This window comes from Carassius gibelio, chromosome A7 (genome assembly GCF_023724105.1).
Source record: "Carassius gibelio isolate Cgi1373 ecotype wild population from Czech Republic chromosome A7, carGib1.2-hapl.c, whole genome shotgun sequence".
Taxonomy (NCBI): domain Eukaryota; kingdom Metazoa; phylum Chordata; class Actinopteri; order Cypriniformes; family Cyprinidae; genus Carassius; species Carassius gibelio.
In genome coordinates, this window is record NC_068377.1 from 18,964,687 (window position 1) to 18,988,544 (window position 23,858).

Below are 23,858 nucleotides of genomic sequence, written 5' to 3' on the forward strand. Positions count from 1 at the left end.
CTGGAATATGTTGTCTGCATTACTATTAGCATGATGGATGACATAACATGAGAAAAACAGGCAATCAGCTGCCCACTCCCTGCCAACCTCTATACCTCCAGCACCGTGCTGGAGTCCAGGAGAGCAGAACAAGCTTGTAAAGCACACAACCCTTATTTTTTCTCCTTTTCTTATTTGTTTTATTATTATTATTTTTTTCAAATACCAAATGCAGCAAGTTGGCCGATGCAGCCCTCACCAACAATTAAAATTTGATGCAACTTCTGCTAAATATTGAATGGTCATGACCAAAGAGCCTTTGTAGGAAGGTTAAACATATTGATCTGAGTGATATGCCACATGCTCAGACAGTCAAGATACTGCTTTCTTGTATAAGGATGCATGCTTTCATCTCCCTCTGCTCCCCTTAGGCTGTGGTGATGGTGGAGAGGGATGCTGTACTTCCCCTGCTGCTGATCTTTGATGCTTCTAGTGGTGCTTTTCCTCTGTGGTACGACTCGGCACATCTCAGTACGTCAAATGCACGGCCTGGCCCGCTCCAGTGTAGTATCACTTTAGAGTGGGCGGGATTATTCACATGTCGTTATAGCTGCGCCGACTCTACTGCCACGAGCGACACCTGAAACCATCTGTTTGTGCTGATTTAAATTGAGTGGTTCTGTTGTGTTTGTGTCAAAAATACAGTGATGCGGGTAGTGACAATTCTCTCTGGCCAATCAGTGATCAGCAGGGTTTACCCATCATATTTTGGGGTGCTTCTCAATATCCCTCCTCGTTTCCTCGATCCTCTGTCCTCCATCCTATGACCTGAAAACCGATCAAGCGCAGCCATCTTGAAGGACATCTCAGTTCTCTAATTGCACTTTGAGAAGGTGAGGATCGAGGAGTGAGGAGGCTTCCTGAGGAGCCATGTGTGAGGATACACCTGTGTTTCCTTTGCGGAAGGGTTTTTCATTGAAAAACCTGAAGCACGTATACACTCCCCTCCCCCTTCACATTTGTTGTAATAATTTTAATTTATATTTTAACTTTAAATAAACCATGCATGTCATATACTTAAAACAGGGCATCTTGCTTTATTAATATTTATTAAGAATGTCTTAAATAACAAACTTTAAGAACATACAGTAAGGGCAGATCCCTTTTGCAAAGCTGATGATGCTAAAGGGAGCAAGGATATTTCATTTCACTTGATTCAATTTGTCAATCCTTTCATCTTTTCCTTGCATCCTCCGCTTGCATACTGAAGTGGTAGAGCTAAGATGTGAGGAAACGAAGCAAGGAAAGGAAACAAGGATGCACAAATAAGAATTGAGAAGTACCCTTGGTATTGGTACGGTGTGGCGAGTGGGGTGGGGCCGAGGGACATGGGAACATGGAGGGAGGCCGGCGGAATGACTGGAAAATCAGCGACACCTGCGGCCCACTGCCGGTCTCGAGTCCCACGTAGGAGATGGAAGGATATAAAACTGGAGTGACGATAGTGAAGGACGAGAGAGGATAAGGTCTGGGCCATTATTTTATGTTTTGCTTTTTATTTTGTGCGCACCAGTCGTCCGTGTTTTGTGTTTATTTTTGTCGTTAAAGTTTCATTTTGATTGTGTGCCGGTTCCCGCCTCCTTCTTCCCGATGATTATGGAGATTTTATATCATTACAGTGGTGCCGAAACCCGGGAGAAGGAGGGACGCACTGCTGAAGATCCCTCGCCGCTGTGGTGAATCCGCGGTGCCATCGAGCTGGCGAGGAAGTGTGCCGCCATGGACGCTTAAGGCGGTGGGCTGGAGCGAGTTGCCGGGGACAGGCGAGCTCGCTGCCGGCCGCCCACGATATGGAGGGGCGGCTGCCATCCGTGAGGGAGCGGAGGAGTCGGCGCCGTTCACCAGGGGGTAGGAACCTGCTGCCTCTGTGAAGGAATCCGGAGGAGCAGGGAACGGGGGACTCCTGCCGGCTGCCCAAAACCGGAGGAGCTGTCGCCGTCCACCGGGCGGCGGAGGAGTGTCGTGCCGTCTGCCGAGGGCCGTCCAGTGCCACCGCCAGGCACCGCGGAGGAGATCACCCAGTTGGTGGAGGGCCGAACAGCAGTGTGTCTGGGACCGTATTTATTATTATTTTTTTCTCTCTCCCCTCTCTCGTCTCTGTCGCTCCTCCTTCCATCTCCTTTTCTCTCACCTCGTCTGTCCTACCCCCCGGTTCCCGCAGGTCCCCACAGGTCCCCGTGAGCGGTCCCCCCCGGAGGGAGGGGGGGGGGGTAGAGCGCAGTCTCGTGAGTACCCCCCGGCCTGCGAGGGGCGATGGGGGTATGTGGCGAGTGGGGCGGGGCCGAGGGACGTGGGAACAATGAGGGAGGCCGGCGGAATGATTGGGAAATCAGCAACACCTGCGCCCCACCGCCGGTCTCGAGTCCCACGTAGGAGATGGAAGAATATAAAACGACAATAGTGAAGGACGAGAGAGGACCAGTCCTGGGACATTATTTTATGTTTTGCTTTTTGTTTTGTGCGCACCAGTCGTCCGTGAGTGGCTGGTGCGGTGTTTTGTGTTTGTTTTTGTCATTAAAGTTTCATTTTGATTGTGTGCCGGTTCCCGCCTCCTTCTTCCCGAGGATTATGGAGATTTGATATCATTACATACGGTTCACTTGGAACCTCAACCGAGGTGGTACTCAAAAAAGTACAAGGTGCTAGGTACTGTACCCAGTGGAAACCCCCCCCCCCCGAAAGTGGACCATACAGAGACGTACCATGCAGTGGAAAAGCGCCATAAATGTTCCTGTAAACATACACACTCAACCATGCTGAGAGTTTTTTTGGCTAGGTTTTTTCTAACAGGCACATATATGTGTGGTAAAACCACTAACAGCCATGCAGTTCAGTATGCGTTCAGCCTGAATTTGCATCATCTGGAAACGATGGAGGTCAAGAGACAGCCATAGTCCTATTCAGGCCTTTTCACACAGCGAGTGCCAAAATAGAGACCCAGAGGCATGCAGAATTGCCAATTTTACTGTAGAGAGTCAAATGGCAAGCATGACTATCACAAGAATGAGGTGTTGGCATGATATTTTTAGATGGAACAGATTTGCACTGTCTCAGATGAGAGGAGCTTGTTTCAGTCTTGCCAATATGCAAAGCTGCATTTGAATCAAACATCTCAACTACAGTTAAATGGTAACACTCCTAGCATGTTGTGTGATTAAAGAGAGACTTTCTCCCTTTCTTTATTTCTTTTTTTCCCCTAGCTTTTCAGATGTACTACTTTATTTACTTTATTTTATTTTTTACATTTAAGACATAAAACTCTATGAACTGTCACCAAAATCCAATAGTCTCGAACAGCACTGACCATTTCCAAAGCAAGGAAGCAGAGTTGTAGTCAAGACCAGCTCATTTGAGTCCAAGTCAAGATCGAGCTCAGAGAGGATTGAGTCCGTGTCAAGACCGAGACCAGAGAGATTGGGTCTGAGACAAGACCTAAAGAAATCTTCAAGAGTATGTAAAATGTTTGGTGGAAACAATAAAATTGTCACCATACACAAACAGTATATGAAATATAACATTGCATGAACACTGTATTATATTGACCTGATATAGGTTTAAAAAATAATATCAGTTAAGGGTAGAAAGGCCACATATCACAGAATGTTTTTTTTTTTTTTTAGAGTCTTACTGCACACAAACTCTTTGTGGCTCTTATATGCAAACTGAATAATAGATGAGGTATCAGATGTTTTAAAAAGTTAATGTGTTAAATTCATGAGACATCTTGACCTTAGTCCTGCTGCCTCTGCACTAACGTTACACTAACATCTTGCGTCACAAGAAAATCACCAATCATTGAACGTGTGAATCATCAATTGAAAGAAATATTAACATACAGTAATAATCATGAAAAATTTTGATTGGGACTCGAGTGGACTCGGGAATAAGTCTGATTTCTAATATATTCAAGTCCCAGTCAACGCCAAGTCAAAATGCACATAAGTCCACGACAAGACCAAGACCATTAAAATAACAAGACAGAGTCCGAGTCTCGAGTACTCAACACTGCAAGCAAGGTGTTAGACTGCAACGTGTTCTGAATTTTACGTCATAGGGAAACTTCTGCTTGTAAAACCTTACTGAAAGCTGCAGTGTTTTTTTTTTTTTGCAAACTGTATCAATTTTTTCTCATTTTACAGAGTTTCAGGTGCTACATACATTAGCTCACCTCACCTCTTATCTGACAAGTCTCCAGGTTTGAGTCGTTCCTTCACCATAGACTGTATAAAAGGAGTTACCCTGGCAACAAATCGGGGTGTTTTTTTATATATATTTTTATTTATTTATTTTTTATTGCACTACTGATTAATTAAAATATTCAAGTGAGATTTTTGTTTGCACAAGTTGTCTGGCAGCAGCCAGTGCTCCACACAGAGATCTGATCTCACCATCACCCAGTCTGTCAGCTTAAATCCAGAAGAACTGTGGCAATGTCTCCAAAATGCTTAAAGAAACCTGCAAAGCTACAGTACAGGTACAACTGCAAGTTTTAGGCACTTGTGTAAAAATGATGTCAAAAAAATAATGACATGAATAGATTTTATGAATTAACTTCTCTTAACTAAACTAAATCAACAGTTGGTGTGACCACACTATGTGTTAAAAAGATAGATAGAAATAACTGACTAAAAACATTTTTTGTTAGTTGTGTAGTGTGTGTGTTTGTGTGCGTGTGTGTGTGTGTGTGTGTGTGTATTAATATGCAGTGCAATATATCTCCATATACGGTGAAATGACAGATGAGTCAAGACTAGCCAAGGGTCTGAATACATTGAAGGAGCTTTTTTTTTTCTTTTTTTTTTCTTCTCTTGTGTTTTCCTGTCTCGACACGATGGTAGTAGCAAGGGAGGGGTGAAAATAAAATGAAATAAAATCCTCCCAAAGGCTTTGTGGACTGCAGAAGACAGAGGTACATGGAATGTTCTCATCCGGGTGCCCTTCTGTCAGCCGCACTGACTTCAAAGTGTGCTGATAGAGGATCTCCAGCTGCTCTCCTCCCCCAGCTGGGGCCGGGGATGCTCTCAGCCTGGCTCCAGTGTCCGCCTGACCTACCCTGTGGGACAGAGGCTTTTTTTTTTTTTTTTTTTTTTTTTTATTATTATTATTATTATTATTATTTGTTTTTTTGATAACATAAGCAATTTTTTCATTCTACCACTTCAACTATTTCTGTCAATAAAATCGCACAGGGGGGATTTGAGACCTTTTTCAAGTTCAAACGAGGTAGAGAGAGATGTGATATGGAGTGCAATGGTATCAGCCGGGAACAGGAAGAGTAAAAAGCATGACATTTTTTGCTGGATGAAAATCATGAAGAGGTACTGCCAATAATACGGCGCTCTATGTCAAGTTATCTTTACTGCAGCATATATGTACACAGGTGGGGTGAACATTGGGCCTTTCCTCATATACTTTAAATCACAAATATTTATCCTGGAGTACAAATAATTCCCAAATTGTATTTTATCTCCTATTTCAATAATATCTTACCATTGGATAATTGCCTTGGAGCAAACATTAACAATGTTATCGTCATGGCATTGTGGGCAAGGATTAATTTTGTTTTCATACAACACAAACATACAAATTGTATTTTTTTCATGATTTCTTAACAATTTGCAATGTCGTCCTTCTGTTTCCATTAGATTAACCTTATTTGCAGCCTCATTTAAATCCCAAACACATGCTGACTCTGCTACAAATTAATAATATCACACGCTCCAGGTGAAAGTGTGGTTATTGCTACTAAATATTGTTTTTGTTCGCCCTGCTCACAGCAGCTTAAATCTTAGCCACTGCAAGGTGGAAGGAACCTGGTGCAATTACAATCAGACCTGCAAGCCCAGCAAACTGAGTCCGCTAAAACCAGGAAAGCGTTTGTCTTTGTTTCTGTGCCCATTAATAATAAGCATCTACATTTTTCTCTCTGTTTTCCAGCCTCTGGACTTTGAGTCAAAAAAATCCTACAACCTAACAGTGGTTGCGACCAACATACGTGCCGATTCGATTACGGGTGGGCCCTACATGGACCAAACCATGGTCAAAATCATCATTGAGGATGCAGATGAACCCCCTGTCTTCACACAGTCTACTTATCTCTTCAACGTGCATGAAAACGCTGCAATCAACACAATAATAGGAGCGGTAGCGGCAAGAGACCAGGACGCCACACACAGCCAAGTCAGGTAAAGGCAATAATTTCTAGCCCACGTGACCTTGTCAGAAAAGGTCTAGTGCTCTTTTGTACTCCTTGGCGAAATTAGGCCAAAAAAAAAAAGTTCATTGAACAAAAATCAAACTCAAGCTTCTACATCAATCTAATAACCAAGCGTTCTTTCACTACTGCATCCCACCACCCATTAAATGCTGCTAATTTGCCTGAGGTGCATTTGCATTCAGACTAAATTGAGCTCTCACTTCCACAGAATTGGTTGAACTGGGAAAGAGAGAGAGAAAGAAAGAGAAAGGACAATGACACGATAAGATTTCTTCCCTTTCTCCCACTGATGTATTTCACTTCCTACTTGAAAAAATTACAAGGGCACCTTCAGTATAGGTTATACAGCCAATTTCTCTCAGTCCAACCTAGCATTCCATTAATTCTCCAGTGACTTGCGATGTTTCAGGGACAGCATGCAACACGTTGTGTAATTACACCTGGGAGCAGGGGAGAAATCAGAGATTGGGTTTCAGTGCTGCAATGGACTCTCTGATAAGTTAAAGTTCTCATGTGTGTGAAATATTTATTCAAGGGCTGCACAGTACATCAAAATATCAAAATGGCTTAGTGGGATTATTACATTGCTTAGGTTGTGTTTTAATTAAATGTATGCACTGCTTGCTTCAAAGTGCGGCACTGCACTGTAACAAATGAGTTTAATTTTAACAGTAAAATATTGTAAAAATGCTACGCTAAAAAAAAAAAAAAGAGAAAAAAATGTAAACTGGTATTCCCAGAATTCCCTGCGTGTTGTTTAAATAATTATTTTTCTTAATAATTATGTCATGTTTGTTTTCAGTTATACAGTTGGGTTTATGTTACATCTTCTGTTGTTTAATGTTAAAAGAACCATGTGTGTTAGCATGATGGTGTTTAGTGTTTGCATGAATGAAGCTGTGCACCCTCTATATATTAGAATATATTAGATACTGTAATTCAGCTTGTGGAAAAGCTACTTGTAATGAACTGATTCTTCAAATTACTGTCTCTTTTACGACCTGCATTATTATGGTGGTTGTCAGTTTAAGTTAAAGATACAAAACAGATTTTAGTAGCAATGTTTTACAATGGATGGTGATTCAAAGAGGCTTTCACCCCAATACCCACCTACCCCACAACCCCACCCCCAGCCCCAAATCCTTCAGCCCTAAAAGGATGGTTATCATTAAAAAGTCTTAAATTGACTTTTTTGTTCATGTTTGATTTTAATCATTCTTATTTTACATATTGTACAGATGCACTCCTCTACAAGTCCTACTCAAGTTCATATGAAATCAGAAATCCAATGTCCATGTCATCAAATGTTGATGTCTCTCTTTTACACAAGAGATGTTTGTTCTACATTGTAGTGTACTTGTTTACAGTATGTCACTTTGTAAGTCATAGTTATTTTCTTTGGCTTTTGCTTCAAAATAGTAGGTATTATGATTTCAGAATGATTTAAACGTGACATCTGTGCTTAGTGATTGAAGATTAAGACTGTATTATTAGCAATAAAATCTGTGGCATTTGCTGTTCCAAAAGTGGAATGTTATAGTTATAGTTTTTCTTCTTCTTCTTCTTCTTCTTCTTCTTCTTCTTCTTCTTCTTCTTCTTCTTCTTCTTCTTCTTCTTCTTCTTCTTCTTCTTCTTCTTCTTCTTCTTCTTCTTCTTCTTTCTAATATCCTTCCTGGCTTAGAATGCATTTTGCTTGATATCATTCCCATTGTGCACCCGTTGGTCTGACATGCAGCAAAGTTTTCGTATTGATATGTTGCATTACTTCTATAGTGAGGGCATTAAGTTAATTGCATTAGGTTAAACATGACAAGGTCATTTTAAGCATTAAGAGATGAATTACCTTTTCTAATGTGATCAAGTGATTTTTGGTCGTTTGACTTTTTTTTTGCTGAATTTATAGCCATAAAGTGGTAACGCTGCATGTCTTCCCAAGCGGAGCAGAAGGGTTGAAGTCATTTTAATAGTAAAAGCCACTTTGTAAATAAGAAACCAGAAAAAAAAGATGACTGACTTTATCTGACAAATAGCCCATGCTGAATTTCATAGAGAAATAAGATAACCAGACCAGACCTCAAATGACTACATTTCTGCTTGAATACAGCTAATTGGGCACATGGATGTGGTTTTCACATCAATAGGAGAAGTAATCAAGGTGAAATGGTCAAGAATAAAAATAATAATATGGCATTTAAAGGACTGTGGTAAAATTAAAATGTCAGTTTTAATCGCAGCTCAGCATGGAAACAGTAATTCACGGAAACATTGTTCCATATCAGTCTGACCTCTCAGAATTCTACCTTCAGCCTCCCCATCTCTCTCTTTCTTTTTCTTTCTCTCTCTCTCTGTGCACAAATGTGAGCGTAGTGGGAAGAGTTGAGCATGTTCGTTAGAGGGAATGTGAAAAACGCAGTACTTATAAAAATAATCACCCTTTACTTAAATATAAGAACACAGAAAACCGCTGTAAACTGCTGGTGTCAGCGTTAAGGCACAATAATGCGTAAATATTGCGATTATTGCTAATACCGGTATATCGCGACACCACTATCGGGAATCCATGGCAACTTTCTTTGGCCAAGAACTGCCGATGAGGCCAGTTCTTATTGACATTTTAATGAAAATCTTTTGCAAGATATACGTTTTTGTGAAACATTTAAGCATTGTTGGGAAACATGGAAAAGTAAAAAAAAAAAAATATATATATATATATATATATATATAATATAAAATACAATATAAAAATTATTTGGTGGGAAATAGGTAAAGCATATATAAGGGAATTTTGTCAACAATACATTTGTTATTCAACTTTGTGTTTAAAACGGGCTTTGGAGTGTCTTGAAAGTGATCGAGTGATCCCACAGAGATGTGCAGATTGGTAGTGGACTTTTATTCTAAGTTATATTAAAATCTTCTGCGTTTAATTGATGAAAAAAAAAAAAAAAAATATATATATATATATATATATATATATATATATATATATATATATATATATATATATATATATATATATATATATATGGATTGGCAATTACCGTTGGTAAATTAAGTGCTGCAGTACCAGGATTTGCCTTATGTCATACTCAAGGTATAGTGGTGGACAAGGTGAGTGCTCGGTTGTCTCGCTGGCATTGGCTGCTCCCCCAGCTATTATACAGGGGAAGAGTTTCATTCTGTAATCTGGTAGCCTCATCCTTCAGCACAAAATTACTGTTTTAGAACCTCCCAAGATTCTGGTGGAAACCGTTCAAAAGCATGTAGTGATTTTTTTTTACCATTGACTAAAAGCATTGGTGTTATATCTGCCCAGACAAGAAGAATGCCATGGACTGGTGGATATTAATGTCAGAATAAATTTGTTTAGGCTACAGACAGCAAAAAGGCTACTTTATGGAAAAGATGTAAACTGGGCTGAATTAGGTTGTTCCCTTCTAAGAAAAGCGGGCAGTATGGGGCTGGACCGGCACCTATTCCTTATGGACATGGAAAGTTTTCATTTGTGTGGACTGACAGCACTGTTCAATGCTGAAAGCCTGGGGAATTTTAAGTAAATAAAAAAAATAAAAAAAATTCAAAGATGTGCAAGGTCTTTTAATTTGATACAAAGCACTGTTGTTCAATCCCGTTGTGGATTTGGACATTTAACAAACCAGTGGCAACGCAGATTGCTTTAAGGAAAGCTTGAATTGCAAATATATATATATATATATTTTTTTTTTTGTAAAAACAAATGAGTGGATGTCTGCTGAGATGCTGGCCACTAAGCTGGGTGTGAGGTCAATTCATTTGACACAGTGACTGTTGAATGATCTTCTTGCATGTTTACCTATGATTTTAAAAATGATTTGGAAACAAACTAAGATATGGACATCTTTTTCCCTTTCCTCATTTCTGCAGCACAGGCTTTCAAATGTCTGATGGATCTGCTGTATTTTATCATAGAATACTGTCCATGTTTGTGTATTTGGAGCATTCTGTTATGAAGTGCAGTTCTGTTTCCATCTGATTCAGTTCACAGTGTGAACACAATCTTTGCTCCGGTGGCAGCCATGTTTTACTGTGTCTGTTTGTCTCTATCATCACCTTGTGTCTGCTGAGTCTGTATCTGGTAAATGTGCTTCTCAGTTTCTTATCTGACACTGTGTACAGCTACTCTGCCATACTGTTCTCTCTCTTTAGGGCCAAATAGCTTGCACTTTACTCAGTTGTGGTGTTTTAAATTTGCCAGTAATTCTGTTTGATTTGTGCTCTCTCTCTCTCTCTCTCTTTCTCTCTCTCTCTCGCTCTCTCTCTCTCTCTCTCTCTCTCTATCCCTCTCTCTGTCCCCTATAAGATTTCAGAATGTATCTTGTTATTGTGAAACTGACGTGCATCAAATGGTGCCAAGCTTTGTCCAAGTTCACATTAGCCATGTTAGGAGTCTGTCAAAAGTCTGTCAAAAGAAGTGTGGGTGTAATCAGTGGGGATCTTTTAACCTTCTCTGACAGAAATCCCTTCTGGCTCCAAATCTTGTTGTGGCACCTGATATCTAGCATATGCTAATACATGGTGTCTGCTCTTGAAGGCAGTAGTGTTATACTGATGTACACTTTACTTACATATAGTTGGCAGAGTCATTTGATTTGGTTACTGCACATTTACAGGGTGCAGCCTACTGGAAAACATTTGGAACAGTATAATAAATTGTGGTTCTGTGAAATTCCTCTTAATTACTCTTTTACCTAAAAAATAAATAATAATAATTCATAATTCTCATTTACGTAATTTGTGACCCTGGACCACAAAATCAATCGTAAGTATTCATTTTTCAAAAGGTAGATGTATACATCATCTGAAAGCTGAATAAATACACTTTTTAATTGATGTATATTTTATTAGAATAGGACAATATTTGGTCGAGATAAAACTTTTTGAAAATCTGGAATCTGAGGGTGCAAAACAAATAAAAATATTGAGAAAATTACCTTTAAAGTTGTCCGAATGAAGTACTTAGCAACAATTCCTTACATTTATATAGAGCTTTTCTAGGTACTCAAAGTGCTTTACATTGTCAGGGGGTATCTCCTCATCCACCACCAGTGTGCAGCATCCACCTGGATGATGCGATGGCAGCCATATTGCCCCAGAACGCCCACCACTCGCCAGCTTACTGGTGGAGAGGAGACAGAGTGATGAAGCCAATCAGCAGATATGGGGATTGTTAGGAGGCCATGATGTTCAGTGGCCACTGGGCAAATTTAGCCAGGATGCTAAGGTCACACCTCTTTTCGGATTATTAGGAACACCTGTTCGATTTCTCATTAATGCAATTATCTAATCAACCAATCACATGGTAGTTGCTTCAATGCATTTAGGGGCAAGGTCCTGGTCAAGACAATCTCCTGAACTCCAAACTGAATGTCAGAATGGGAAAGAAAGGTGATTTAAGCAATTTTGAGCGTGACATGGTTGTTGGTGCCAGACGGGCCGGTCTGAGTATTTCACAATCTGCTCAGTTACTGGGATTTTCATGCACAACCGTTTCTAGGGTTTACAATGAATGGTGTGAAAAGGGAAAAACATCCAGTATGTGGCAGTCCTGTGGGCGAAAATACCTTGTTGATGCCAGAGGTCAGAGGAGAATGGGCTGACTGATTCAAGTTGATAGAAGAGCAACTTTGACTGAAATATCCACTCGTTACAACCGAGGCATGCAGCAAAGCATTTGTGAAGCCACAACATGCACAACCTTGAGGCGGATTGGCTACAACAGCAGAAGACCTCACCGGGTACCACTCATCTCCACTACAAATATGAAAAAGAGGCTACAATTTGCACAAGCTCACCAAAATTGGACAGCTGAAGACTGGAAAAATGTTTCCTGGTCTGATGAGTCTCGATTTCTGTTGAGACATTCCGATGGTAGAGTCAGAATTTGGTGTAAACAAAATGAGAACATGGATCCATCATGCCTTGTTACCAATGTGCAGGCTGGTGGTGGTGGTGGTGTAATGGTGTGGGGGATGTTTTCTTGGCACACTTTAGGCCCCTTAGTGCCAATTGGGCATCATTTAAATTCCACGGCCTACCTGAGCATTGTTTCTGACAATGTCCATCCCTTTATGACCACATGTACCATGTATCCTCTGATGGCTACTTCCTGCAGAATAATGCACCATGTCACAAAGCTCGAATCATTTCAAATTGGTTTATTGAACATGACAATAAGTTAACTGTACTGAAATGGCCCCCACAGTCACCAGATCTCAAACCAATAGAGCATCTTTGGGATGTGGTGGAACGGGAGCTTCGTTCCCTGGATGTGTATCCCACAAATCTCCATCATCTGCAGGATGCTATCCTATCAATATGGGCCAACATTTCTAAAAAATGCTTTCAGCACTTTGTTGAATCAATGCCACGTAGAATTAAGGCAGCTCTGAAGGCAAAAGGGGGTCAGACACAGTATTAGTATGGTGTTCCTAATAATCCTTTAGGTAAGTGTATATATATATATATATATATATATGTGTGTGTTTTTTTTTTTTTTTACACCCTTAAAAAAAATCCCATGGGATAATTAATTCTTTTAAATTAAGTCTTTTTTTTTTCACATCATTTCCCGTTGTAACTTTGTCAGTTTGATTGACACATAGCAGAACATTTCAGGGTCTGTCTCTTGGTGGTACATGGAGCTGTCAGAGCCTGACTGAAATCCACCCTGCCTCCCGGAGACTGTTCCCAGGTGGGAATGCTGTCTGGCTGCCTGCACAGCAGTAGAGCACTCCTCCTGGACTTCCACCCTCAGTCTCAGGATCTCTACCATGTCTCAACATTTTTCTCGTATTCACTATCCAATTAACTTTCTTTCTTTCTTTCTCACGTTCACTATCCAATTAACTTTTCTTTCTTTCTTTCTTCCATTCATAATTTAATTTATAAACCAATCTTCATCCACTGGGGCCTTCTAAAATGTTATACATCACACTCGTGTTTTAGAGAATGCCCAAGTAGACTTAACCCTAATAATTCAAGGATTAGTCAATTCAATAATTCAATAGATTATATATATATACCTCATATACTAAATAATTTTATTCTCTCTCTCTCTCTCTCTCTCTCTCTCTCTCTCTCTCTCTCTCTCTCTCTCTCTCTCTCTCTCTCTCTCTCTCTCTCTCTTTCTCTCTCTCTATCTCTGTTTTTTCATCTACAGGTATTTTATTGATAGGCACACAGATTTAGAGAGGCAGTTTAACATTAATGTTGATGACGGGAAGATCACATTAGCTAAACCTCTGGATAGAGAGACGGATATGTGGCACAATATCACCGTGACAGCCACTGAAGTTCGTAAGTACAATTTTCCTTTCTTCCTCCTGACTGAAACATTAAATGTTTTATGTTTCAAAATGATTTTATAACAATATCATAGAGACCATTACAGTAACATGAAAAGAGATCATTAAAAACTGTGTAGAGGCACTTTAGACCAATAAAAATGTCACATCGAAGTTAACATCTTTGTTAATTACGTAACATAGTTTACAATGGAGAAACAAATGTGTGTATTGATTCAACATGTTAAAAGGCTCTAAGATAAAAAGGTCAAAACCTGAACCATAACAGCTTGTGTAATATAAGCTTTACCTTACAGGAACCTCAGGAGCTAATTTACCATCAACAGATTTTAAGGTGGTAAAATTTTCTCTCAGACAGAGATTTAACTGAAATATCAGCTCAGCAGTCAATTAATGGACATATAACTTCTACTCACAGCAGAGCTGTTTGCTGTACATAGCAGATAAAAGAACATCTGTTGACTGGATAAAGAACTTATTAAACACAAGCCGTGGACCAGAAATAAACACTGCACAAGCCATCCATAAACCTTGAGATTCATTTTGATTGGCATGTACAGCTACATTATTCAGATACTGGAGCCAAAAATCTTTCCCTGGAGGAGGGAAAAATACTGATGTTGTCATATACAATTAAAATAAGATGTCTTTGAGCTCAAAGACCAGAATAAACAGAATTATTTAAGGGCTCCTCACATAGCAACATTGCATGTGAAGTTTACCATGCTATATTTTTTTTGCATAGTGTTTTAACATGATGACCAACAAATCTGGAATCGTATTTTATTTATTTATTTATTTATTTATTTATTTATTTATTTATTTATTTATTTATCTATCTATCTTGGTGATGCCTCTGGTGAAGCAGTATTGAAGTAAATATCTGTACGACATGGCTATAAATATTAGTCTGTACTAGTAGATTATATTGAAACATCTGGTCAAGGCTGGTCATATATATATATATATATATATATATATATATATATATATATATATATATATATATATATATATATATATATATATATATATATGAGCCTTTTTTTTTTTTTTTTTTTTGATCAGGGAGAGAAATAAATTGACAGGTCAAATGCATTTCAAATGCTGTTTGCAGTATGCCCTGAATTACCCGTAATTTGTTAAGGTACCTTGTCATTTGCTAAAGCCAAACGAAGAGATAATTGCTTTAAAAGTCAGTGGTTGCAACCCTAATTAAATACAATCATTTACATGGGTCCTCAAAAGGGACTGTGAATTACTGCCAATGAATAATTCCAATGAAAAGTTAATCTAATTAAATTGCCCTTTATTTTCTTCCACCGTTTTATTAATATTCATTTTTAACCTTCATGTATAAAACATGCACCTGTACAGGGGATTTCAAAAGCACTTTGAATGTTTTTATTAATATTTTTTATCGTAATCCTGTTTTGCATATTTGATCATGTCTGAAGCTCAGACTGAAGCTGAATCTCATCTGTTTCTCAATCAACCCAAAGGATGGGAGGGGGAAAAAAGGGAAAGGAACAGAGAAACAAATAGAAGACCGAAAATAACTGGGTCATTGTATTTACCTGGGATTTGCAATAGCTCTCTTCTATATTTGGCTTATCTACTTCTGTTTTCAGTGTTTTAAAGCTTGTCTCTTCTCATATCAGGAAACCACAGCCAGATTTCAAGAGCCACAGTGGCAATCAAAGTGTTGGACATAAATGACAACGCCCCTGAGTTCGCCACTGAGTACGAAGCCTTCCTTTGTGAAAACGGCAAACCTGGACAGGTACGAGGGCATCAATCAAGCCCGCCAGCAGCATCTCCATCTCACAGCTCCTTTGTAACGATCAGCCATGGTAAATTATAGCCTATTGATTTAAGAGAGAGAAGTAAGAGACACCTGGGTGGCCTTTTCTAGCTACTCACTCTCTCTCTTCCGTTGCAGAAAATGAAAACAATCAGATCCATTCAGGCCCGGTCAGAGTCTGCATCTCTCTAGCCGACATTCAGTGTCTGTGACTAACAGTATCAGTATGTACCTCCTCATCCTCTGCCCTATAACGCAGACACCGTAAGAACATTCTCCATCCATGTTGGGAAAAGAATGGCTGGGCCCTGGTTTTTCAGCGAGCCGTAAATCGTAAAGAAAAAGAACATGTCTTGAAAGGGGGTGGCAGATATTCAGATGGACATGGCACAGAAAAGTGGGCTGCCAAAGCCTGTGCCCCTTAGATTAGGGTCTCTACTTTTATGAGTGAATGGGACAGATTTTTCATCCCGTGTTGGCTGCTGTCAGTGTCTGGCCCCGTATGATGTCAAAAATAGAGTAATGGATGACTGGCCCCTCTCTTTGTGTCTGTGTCCACAGGTGATTCAAACCATCAGCGCTGTGGACAAAGACAATCCTTCCCAGGGACACACCTTCCACTACCGCCTGGAGATACTCAACAATCCCAATTTCACCATCAAAAACAATTTAGGTAAATTCATCTACACAAACGTTTTCCCAACACCTCCCAATTATGTTTTAATTGCAAAGCAGCCACCGGTACTGTGATGCACACATTTTAGGATTGTGAAATGATTAAGATTTTTTGGAAAGAGATTCCCAAAATACAAAAGATTATTGGAAACTGTGTGTCCATGTATATGAGTGTATATCTTTTGAGCCGTACAGTTGGTATCTTTTTTGTGCGCTTGGTATTATTTTTGGTACTTAATTCATATGATGTTCTTAAAAACAAAATTATTTTGTATATTTGGTGTCATGAAAGGTTTATGCGGTTTAAAGTTAATAAAACACATTATTTTCTACATAATGTACATTATTGTTTCATCTCTATGCCCCGCCTTTCTGAAACATGTAATTTTTGACAAAGCTCATCGGTCTGAAAAGCAAGGTGTGCTCTGATTGGATTGGATTGGACTGTCCAGTGCGTTGTGATTGGCTGAATGCCTCAAGTGTGATGGAAATGTTATGCCCCTCACCATACTGGAATGGCATGTCCAGATCAGAACATAGTCGTGACAGGACAAAAACAATAGCACACTTAACAAACTATAAATTTGTTGCATCCAGTGGGGACATAATTACTGATTATAATGACTTATACTGTCTTTTTACACATAACCTTGCATATTGCACTGAGTAAACATAAAAGCATGTCTGCATTTGTGATAGGACAAACAACAATCACTACTCTACACTGCTCAAAATTGTGTTTGAATCATCAGTGGCAAATTCTTTAAATATAAAAAAAAAAAAAAACAGCCATGGGCTAGAGTGAGGAACGCTCTGGCTAGAGTGAAAGCCGATCTGGCGATCCACAGTGCAAAGTTGATGAATTTTTTCAGCGACCAGCATGGTTCAACTCTAGGCATGACACAGCAGATATCTTCCTATTTTGAAAGGCCAAACACTGTAGTTTTGCTTTCACAATGAAACAAACGGTGAATCCACGACATTGCGGCAATGGCATTATGCAGATCTTCCCACACAGTGATGTAAATATGGGGCATGTTAAACCAAGTAATTTTGGAAGGGTGTGGACTAGTCTTAACTTTGAATATCTCTTTGGATTTGAGACTTTAGTCTTTGCAACTTTACAGATCTTCTCTATGCACCAAGAGCTTATTTCACTCCAAAGAGAAAGGAAACATTTAAATCGCATTATATGACCCAGCATTTTTAGTATTTTATTATTATTATTATTATTATTTTGTTCCTACTTGGATCCTGTTATATATGTGCTGCCTTGAGATCCTGGTACCATTGTTTTGTTATTGAATATCAAAGAAAAAAACGATTTAGGTAAGACTAACATGTGACAATGGAACACAGCAGGCAAATGAGAATTAAATGAACATTGAGAGAACGAGAGAACACGAGACAGAGAGAGAGAGAGATAAAGAGACATCTGTATGCACAAACATAGTGTGTCAAGCGCAGTCCGAGAGGCATGCATTTGAATAGGGAAATCTGCCAGAATTAGTGTACCCAAAAGTTAGCAGATGCACAATTGTCTGGACATCAGCTATTTTGTACTCCCCAGTGCATTTTGAAAGAAAGCAAATGAACAGAATCCAAGCCGAAGTTTAGTGATGCAGCTTGATGTAGGGTGACTTACTCAAAGCTGAGGCTGTGCAGCAGATGGTTCTAAATTTGTTTGCTAAATACACTGATTTTTCTTTCTTTTTTTATAACCTATCCAACCTTTTTTAATTGCACTCCTGCTGTTCTCGCTTCACTGAAAATCCTAATATTGCACTATGCTTTTAAAGACTTGAGGGAGAACTGTATTTATGTAGTTCCATTTGGCATGTGGTCTTATGGCTGACCGTTGAAGGAGCTGTTGTTTTGTCTAATCACCAAAAGACGAAACATGGTATCTTTGAACCAGACGGATCAGACGTTACATCATAAGAGCTCTGCCTTCCAAGGAACAGTCAAAATTAGTTTTTACATGGAAGTAGGTAAGAGTGTGAAAAGGAAAGAAATTGTGGATCCCCCTATAGTCTCTGTAAAAGCTATTTTTGAATGGAAAACAAATAATAAAATAATAACATTATTATTATTATTATTATTATTATTATTATTAAATACAACATATTATTTGAGCATGTACTGTAAGAAAATAATATGTCAGTCTCCATGGTTAATATTTAATTTCACAAAGTTAATTTGTTTAAAACAATGTGTTACTTGCTATTTCTTTGTAATTATGATGATGTTTTTATCATTATTAATTTCTTTATTTTTATTCTCTATTATAATTATAATTGTTATTATTATTATAGACAATTTTTATACCTAAGACTATACTTCCTCACTGTTTATAAAAAATAAACCATAATATCAGTTATGAAAAAAGGAATTGCTGAGAACAGTTGGTTCTTTCATTCTCATTTTAAGTGTATTTAGGAAACACTGAAAAATTTTCCTGAAGTCCACAATGAGCTTATTTGGCTTTGATGAGGCCAATCACCTTGGTGTCATCTGCAAACTTAATGATGGAGTTGGATCCATGCACAGGCTTGTAGTCGTGGGTGTAGAGGGAATAGAGGAATGGGCTCAGCATACAGCCCTGTGGTATGCCGTTGTTGAGTGTGATGGTGGTGGAGCAGGTGTTGCCTGACCTAACATGATGAGGTCTGTTGGTCAGAAAGTCCATAATCCAGTTACAGAGGGAGGTATTAATGTCCAGGTCTCCAAGTTTTGTGGTCAGTTTGCAGGGAATGACAGTGTTTAATGCTGAGCTGAAGTCAACAAACTAAAGGGGGGTGAAATGCTCGTTTTCACTCAATATCCTGTTAATCTTGAGTACCTATAGAGTAGTACTGCATCCTTCATAACTCCAAAAAGTCTTTAGTTTTATTATATTCATAAGAGAAAGATAGTCTGTAAGGATTTTTCCCGCAAAAACACGACCGGCTGGAGGCGTGACGTGTGGGCGGAGCTAAAGAATCACGAGCGCCAGTAGGCTTTTGCGTTGAGAGCGTTTGGAAGCTGTGACACCGTGAGGACAAAACCAACCAAAACAAACCATGGCTAACAGTCAGATTCAGCGTATATTTATGATCCAGAATCAGATCCAGAGGCTGAAATTTAACAAGAGCAGCATCAGCAACAACGTCTCTATGTGGTATGTACTGAAACTGTATATATTTGCTTAGCGGTTTTGGAAAATGAGTTCCACTTTGTCGTCTTTTTTTTTTTACCTGTACATGTTGAAAGTGCAGTTTGATGACAACATCGCATGTTGTTTACTTGATGTGCTTACATGCCGATAGCTAAGTTAATAACACAGAGATATTTGAAGCAGTTTTACTCACCGCATGCGGTTCCAACACACGATCGTGACCCTTTTTCGTTGGGACTGCATTATCCTTAAGAAATAAACGATGTGCAAATCCGGCATCAAACTGGACCTTGTTTGTAAAACAAGCATCTTTGAAATGCAGGGAACAAACACAAACACTTGCACAACTCCGTTGATGCTCTGTAAAAATAAACTCCATCCACTGGTCCCTTAATGCTGTTTCTCTTTTGGTAATCTGTGCAGGGTTGTCTTGCCCTGGCAACCAAAAACACACTCCTTTTGTGACATTTCGCGACGCTCACGCTCTGATCAGTGAAGTCTGTTGTGCTCTCAGTGCTCTGCTATACGGGAGCGCGCGCTCTTCCGACAGAAGTACCCTAAGGACCCATTTAAGGAAATTCCGCTCCATCTAACGTCACACAGAGCCGTCCTCGAAAAAAACTTTCCGAAACTTGTGACAAACGGGAAGGAGTATTTTTGGAACAGAAATACTCCTTCAAACGTACAACTTAATTTTAGAAACTTTGTCCATGTTTAGCATGGGAATCCAACTCTTTAACAGTGTAAAAAACTCAGTATGCATGAAATAGCATTTCACCCCTCCTTTAACATACCATACAATCATGGCTGCTGTTTTTATAAAAAAAAAAAAAAAAAAAAAAAATCATTCACACTTAATTGCGTGATTATCCTTCCTGACAACTCATTTTCAAAGATAATGTGCAAATAATGATCTATACAGTATATGCACATCACAGAGACACACATACAGTCTATGATGGTTCCCGCCTGCACACTTCAGGAAGGTTTGGAGCTGAGCTGAGGAGGTTTGTTTGTGATGATAACTGTAATCTACAGTGGCTGGTGACATGGAGAGGACGATGTGAGCTAGGAACTGTCAGGACCACTTCATCTTGACCTAAACGTTAAGCTTCAGTGTATTGTGACCTGAAAAAAAAAAAAAAAAAAGAAAAAAAAAAAAATGAGAGAGAGAGATTGAATAACCGAGCGCAACATTAAAGCTCACATATTCCACTAGAAGATTATATTAGCCTTTATTTTGTTTTATTGTGACTAGTACTCTATGAGATGCTCAAATGCCTAGAAACATTTAATTTGACTGTAGCTGAGCATAGACACGTGAAATATAGTCAGATAAACAGAAATGAGGACTGCATATCAGAGAATATTGTTTGGTGAAATAATAAACATTAGTTCAGGATAATGTTCTTCACACATAATGACATTGAAAAAAAAAAAGGAACTTTAATTACATTGATAAATCAGCTGAACACTTTTGCAGATAATTGCTTTGTGATCTCAGGGAAACAGAAAGAAAGCCATATTTACATTTTTCATTAGCATGTTTATGAGCGGAAATTAAATTCCGACCATGTTCAGTTTACAAATATTTGTTCCAGTGAGCTTTGTGATGTCCTTTCATTCCATAGTTTTAAATGATGAACTTTGTGTTCACCCTTGTGAGAACCAATAAATAAATGCATACATTCTGGACATTCTGATGTATAAGCCTGAGATATTATTAAACCTTTTACTCAGTAGCTGAATTTATTGTCTTTTTTTAAATAAAAATTGAAGGCTTTTAGGGAGACTGTATGAGCTCCTTGAGACAATGGATAGCTTCAACATATGCTTTTGGGATATGAGGGGGCAGATAATAAAGTTACAACTTCTGAATAGAAGCTCCAGTGGAAGCTCCAATACTTTGCTCCGCTTCTTTTGTCTGCCTCCCTGAGACACTTCCACTAATCCCATAGCCCTTGCAAAAGATTGACGGCAGAGATTAAGCTATTTATATCCATCTGTTTATTTATCGGTGGAACAGACATTGTCTTGTCATAAATTTAATAGTGTGTTGTTTCCCTACCATTTACTTGCATGAATTGTCTTTGATTTCATACATCACAGCCAAACTTTATCTCTCCCCAGATAACTCAATCAGCGTTCTTGCCAAGCACGATTCCTTTCGGCGACAGAAACAGGATACGTACCTCCTTCCCATCGTCGTGACTGACGACGGCGAGCCTCCAATGAGCAGCACGAACACTTTAACTATCCGGGTGTGCGGCTGCAGCAGGGAAGGCACCGTGCAGTCATGCAATGTCGAAGCTTTTGTTCTTCCCATTGGTCTTAGCATGGGAGCTCTGATTGCTATTCTAGCTTGTATAATTCTACTTCTCGGTAGGTCATTTCAGCTGCCTCTTTTACTCCTTATTTTATTTATATATATATATATATATTTTTTTTTTTTTTTTTTTTTTTTAATTGAAATCCACTTTGTGATTTGCATGTAAGATTTGAATTGAAAAGGTACTTAGTGAAAACATCTAAATTCAAAACCTCTGAACTGTGCAAGGCAAAAGTAGAGCTCACTAAGTGGATGTTCTTGTGCCTTTCAGTTATTGTGGTCTTGTTTGTGACATTGAGGAGACACAAGAATGAGCCTTTAATCATAAAAGATGATGAGGATGTGAGGGAGAACATCATCCGTTACGATGACGAGGGAGGTGGGGAGGAGGATACGGAGGCCTTCGACATTGCCACCCTGCAGAACCCAGATGGCATCAACGGCTACCTGCCCAGGAAGGACATTAAGCCTGACCTGCAGTTCATGCCCAGACAGGGTCAGCACTCAGGTCCAAATGGAGTAGATGTGGATGAATTCATCAATGTACGGCTTCACGAGGCAGACAACGATCCCACTGCTCCACCATACGACTCCATCCAAATCTACGGCTATGAGGGCAGGGGCTCCATCGCAGGCTCCCTGAGTTCCCTTGAAACAGCCTCCTCGGACTCAGACCAGAACTATGACTACCTTCGAGAATGGGGGCCACGCTTCAGAAGACTGGGTGAGCTCTATTCTGTCTGTGAGAGCGACAAAGAAACTTGACCTCAAAGCGCTACGGACCTTTTGCTTTTGTTCACATAACTTGTGTATTATGTTACGGGGATGCTAGACACTGCTTTTAAAAGGGGTGGGAGTGGAAGTTTTCCTTTTTTAAACTTAAGAGAGACCTACTAGCATTAGTCATCTACCACAACAGAAATAACCAGTGTCTATAGTAGGAGGTCAATGATTCTTGTCGAGTGTGAGTTTAGATTACTGTCATTGAGTGTCTAGCAGTATTTTGGGTATTTGTTGTTTACTGTGAACATCAGAAGCATCAGAACCGTGATTCTTGGTAGACGCTTGAAAAGACTGGATGGAAATAGGACTTTTGGACACCTTATAGCCCGCTGTGGCAGGAGAAAAAGGACTGGACTGCAAGAGGCCTCAAAATGACACTGCTCCCGAGCAACAACATCTCTTGCCGTCATTCAGATGAAGGAACATTAAAAAAGATGGTAAACTAAATAGCAATATATTGTCTACATTACTTATGAATGTATGTGTGGTTTAACGCGAGCGCAATGAAAATACATCACACTGGCTTTAGGATCTGCCTGCTGAGATAACATTTGACCCTTTGATACTATGTGGCCAGATTTCTTGAGTAAACTGGAAAAGCCTATAGGCTTGCTTTATACAACCCTTTGTATCCATATGCTTTAAGTGTGGTTCACACTCTGAGATGATAAGACTGTGCAAGACAACAAGAGAATTGTGGAAACAATGAGGCCTTCGTTTTACAAAAGCAAGCATTAAGTCATATGTCCAATGTTTTTTTTTTTAGGAAAATTTATGGTGTTTCTTCATTATTGTGTATGTTTTATATAAATATATAAATATTAATCGCCAGTCGTCTGTTTTGTGCTGCAGGTTTGAGTATATTTATACTTTTTATTTATATATTTATTTCAGCCAAATTTTTATTTTTATTAACTTTTTAATATAACATGTCAAGCTTTTCCTCTTAAGCTTTTTTCACTTTTCTGCATCAGTTTTTTTTTTTTTTTTTTTTAAGGCTGAACTGAATATCTGTATTGAAATTCACATAGTGAGATTTGTTAACTACACTGTACTGTGAAATCCACAGAGAATTTGATACTGACCCAGAATGATTAATCAATAGTACTTTGACACTGTGTGTGTGTGTGTGTGTGTGTGTGTGTGTGTGTGTGTGTGTGCGTGTGTGTGTGTGTGTGTGTGTGTGTATATATATATATATATATATATATATATATATATATATATATATACATATACATACAGTGCCCTCCACTACAGGTGCATCTCAATAAATTAGATTGTCGAAGAAAAGTTAATTTATTTCCATAATTCAACTCAACTTGTGAAACTCATGTATTAAATAAATTCAGTGCACACAGACTGAAGTAGTACAAGTCTTTGGTTCTTTTCATTTTTATTATTTTGAATCAAATTTAAAAACCCAAATTCACAATCTCAACAAATTAGAATATGATGACATGCCAATCAGTTAATCAACTCAAAACACCTGCAAAGTTTTCCGAGCCTTC

At 39.0% G+C, this 23,858-nt stretch overlaps 1 protein-coding gene across 2 annotated transcripts in view; it reads left to right on the top strand.

The window, feature by feature from the left end:
- Positions 1-23,521, top strand: part of LOC128016721 (cadherin-8-like) — an 88,085-nt gene extending 64,564 nt beyond the window's left edge. Inside the window, exons 7-12 of one of the 2 annotated variants that reach the window (XM_052601432.1) lie at positions 5,977-6,224; positions 13,455-13,591; positions 15,261-15,382; positions 15,965-16,076; positions 21,366-21,617; positions 21,836-23,521. In XM_052601432.1, the coding sequence (XP_052457392.1) occupies positions 5,977-6,224; positions 13,455-13,591; positions 15,261-15,382; positions 15,965-16,076; positions 21,366-21,617; positions 21,836-22,329 (1,365 nt within the window). In that variant the 3' untranslated portion in view covers positions 22,330-23,521. The other variant, XM_052601433.1, reaches the window with a different exon arrangement.
- The last annotated feature ends 337 nt before the right edge of the window (positions 23,522-23,858 follow it).